Raw genomic sequence first — 3,182 nt, 5'->3', positions numbered from 1 at the left:
AAGTGGATGGGGTTGGAGAGGAGGGGAGCGAGTAACAGGGGTGGGGATTTGGGGGAAGATGTTGAGAATGGAGTGGGGCCTTGGGGAATAGGTGGGAGAGGGGAAGGGGCCTTGTGGAAATAGTTGGGACAGGGGACAGGGCCTTGGGGAATCAGCAGGGCTGGGCGTGGGGCCTCAGAGGTCCAGTTAAAAGCAATTAGAAAGGTGGCAATCCTATGGGAAAAAGATTACTCAGTTTGTCACACTGACACAGCACGGTTAAGGCCAGGAAAGGATTTAATGTCACTTTGACTGTCCAGTCAGGGATTCAGGGAAGGGGCCCCAGAACCATGTCACCAGCCACCTCTTCACAGAGCTCGGGGTGATAGCTAGAGCACCAGGAGAAAACGTTAGGCCCCTTTATGGGTAAAGAGCCGGAGCAGCCTGTCCCGGATCTGTTTCGTCCTCACCCCATAGATGACGGGGTTTAACATGGGGGGCAGCAAGAGGTACATATTGCCAATGAGAACATGGAAAGGCAGGGGCACATTTTGGGCAAATCTGTGCATGAGGGACATGATGAGACCTGGGATGTAAAAGGCTAAAATGACAAAAAGGTGGGAGCCGCAGGTCCCCAAAGTCTTGACCCGCGCATCTTTTGTGGGGAGGCTGAAGATGGCCCTGAGGATCTGGATATAGGACATGGCAATAAAAATGCCATCCAGACCCATCACAAAGAATAACACAAAGAGACCATAGTAACTACTAACACTGGTGTCAGCACAGGCCAGCTTCAGCACAGCTATGTGTGAGCAGAACGGCTCGGAGATGACGTTCGTTCTGCAAGAAGACCACTGTCTTTCCAGTAAGGGATAGGGAAGTAGAACTATGCAACCACACAGCACCACGGCCAGGCCAATCTTGGCCACCAGGGGGTTTGTCAGGATGGTGGAATGTCTCAGGGGATGGCAGATGGCCACGTAGCGATCCAGAGCCATGGCTACGAGGATCCCAGACTCCAACAGAGATGAGATGAGGATGAAGTACATCTGGGTGAGGCAGGCACTGAAATTGATCTCCCTGGAATTGAACCAGAAGATTGCCAGGATTTTGGGCATGGTGGAAGTATACAGGACCAGGTCAGTGACGGCCAGCATGCAGAGGAAATAGTACATTGGCTCATGAAGGCTCGGCTCCATCTTCACAACGAACAGGATGTAAAAGTTCCCCAAGATGGCGATGACGTACATGGTGCAGAAGGGGATTGAGATCCAGGCATGGGCCACCTCCAGGCCAGGAATGCCCAGCAGGATAAAGGTGGAGGGGTTGGTGAAGTGGGTTGTGTTGGTATCTGACATGGAGTAGGGGAGAAGGTATCTCTTGCTTGGAGCATATGTTCCCCTGACTTCCTGTATGTGCCAAGGGTCTAAGGTGATGGTTGCAGTACAAATACCTGGATGAAGAGACAATGTGAATATGAGACACTACATGCACTGCTTGAGGCTCTTCCATCATATAAAAGACCGCATGATCTGATAGTCCCTTCTGATTTCATAGCCTATGAATCTATTGATATAGAAAGTAGTTCAGGCATTTATATTTATTCTGTTGGATAACACAGGAACAAGGGAACATTCAATTGCATTGAAAGTCTGAACATATACAATTGATAAAAGAAAACTGAATATAGAATCCATATTTGGCCTTTGGAACTCCTTGACACAGATATTACTGAAGGAAAGAGCTTAGCTGAATGGGATTCACAAATGGATTGTCCATTGGCCATAGCCTCAACTACTTTCAATAGCAATAAATTCATAGGATTCAAAATCAGAAGGGACCATCAGATCATCCAGACTGACATCCTGTATTACACAGGGATTTAAATTTCACCCAATTACCCCAGTATTGAGCTCCATAACTTGAGTTTGAGTAAGACCTGGCTGACATCAGGATTTTATATCATGGAATCAAAGAGTGACAGGGTTAGAAGGGAGCTGCAATGATCAGCTAGTCTAACCTCCTGCCAAGATGCAAGATTTCATAGAATCATAGAATATCAGGGTTGGAAGGGACCTCAGGAGGTCATCTAGTCCAACCCCCTGCTCAAAGCAGGACCAATCCCCAAGTAAATCATCCCAGCCAGGGCTTTGTCAAGCCTGACCTTAAAAACTTCTAAGGAAGGAGATTTCACCACCTCCCTAGGTAACACATTCCAGTGTTTCACCACCCTCCTAGTGAAAAGTTTTTCCTAATATCCAACCTAAACCTCCCCCACTGCAACTTGAGACCATTACTCTTTGTTCTGTCATCCGCTACCACTGAGAACAGTCTAGATCCATCCTCTTTGGAACCCCCTTTCAGGTAGTTGAGAGCAGCTATCAAATCCCAGCTCATTCTTCTCTTCTGCAGACTAAGCAATCCCAGTTCCCTCAGCCTCTCTTCATAAATCATGTGTTCCAGATCCCTAATCATTTTTGTTGCCCTCCGCTGGATGTTTTGCAGTTTTTCCACATCCTTCTTGTAGGGTGGAGCCCAAAACTGGACACATTACTCCAGATGAGGCCTCACCAATGTTGAATAGAGGGGAACGATCACGTCCCTCGATCTGCTAGCAATGCCCCTACATATACATCCCAAAATGCCATTGGTCTTCTTGGCAACAAGAGCACACTGTTGACTCATATCCAGCTTCTCGTCCACTGTAATCCCTAGGTCCTTTTCTGCAGATTTGTTGAGACTAAACCATCCAAGACAGATGACTATCCAACCTCCTGTTGAAAACCTCCAGAGAAGGACTTTCCACAACTTGGCTGGGCATCTGTTCCATTGTTCTCCTGTTCTTACAGTTGGGAAGTTTATCTTAGATAAAATCTAAATCTGCTATGCTGTAGTTCAAACCCATTGCCTCTTGATCTCTGTGGCAACGTTCCTCCATTGTTTTAATGGCATAGTTCATTCTGTCTCACACATTGAATTACAAGACTTCATTTTCAGTTGGGTATAAGTTTGCCAAACATTAACTGGAAATTTCCCAAGCTGGGTGTCTATACTCTCCTTACAATGTGTATGATAATCAAGGTGGGCCATTTTCAGCACAAATCCAGGTTTTCACCCCACCCCCCACCACTCCCCAACACACACACAAACCCACTCTCCTGTTGGTAATAACTTACCTAAAGTGATGACTCTCCTTACAATGT

General features: G+C 46.9%; 1 protein-coding gene across 1 annotated transcript; it reads right to left on the bottom strand.

The window, feature by feature from the left end:
- Positions 1-389: 389 nt before the first annotated feature.
- Positions 390-1,337, bottom strand: LOC125641981 (olfactory receptor 51E2-like). Its single transcript, XM_048862702.2, has one exon. It carries the CDS (start codon positions 1,335-1,337, stop codon positions 390-392), a length of 948 nt encoding a protein of 315 aa, XP_048718659.2.
- Positions 1,338-3,182: the final 1,845 nt, after the last annotated feature.

The sequence above is a fragment of the Caretta caretta genome, chromosome 1 (genome assembly GCF_965140235.1).
Source record: "Caretta caretta isolate rCarCar2 chromosome 1, rCarCar1.hap1, whole genome shotgun sequence".
NCBI classification, from domain to species: Eukaryota; Metazoa; Chordata; order Testudines; family Cheloniidae; genus Caretta; species Caretta caretta.
This window is presented reverse-complemented; position numbering and strand designations above follow the sequence as displayed.

Coding starts and splice junctions, on each gene's coding strand:
- LOC125641981 (XM_048862702.2), bottom strand. CDS start 1,337: ATGTCAGATACCAACACAACCCACTTCACCAACCCCTCCACCTTTATC.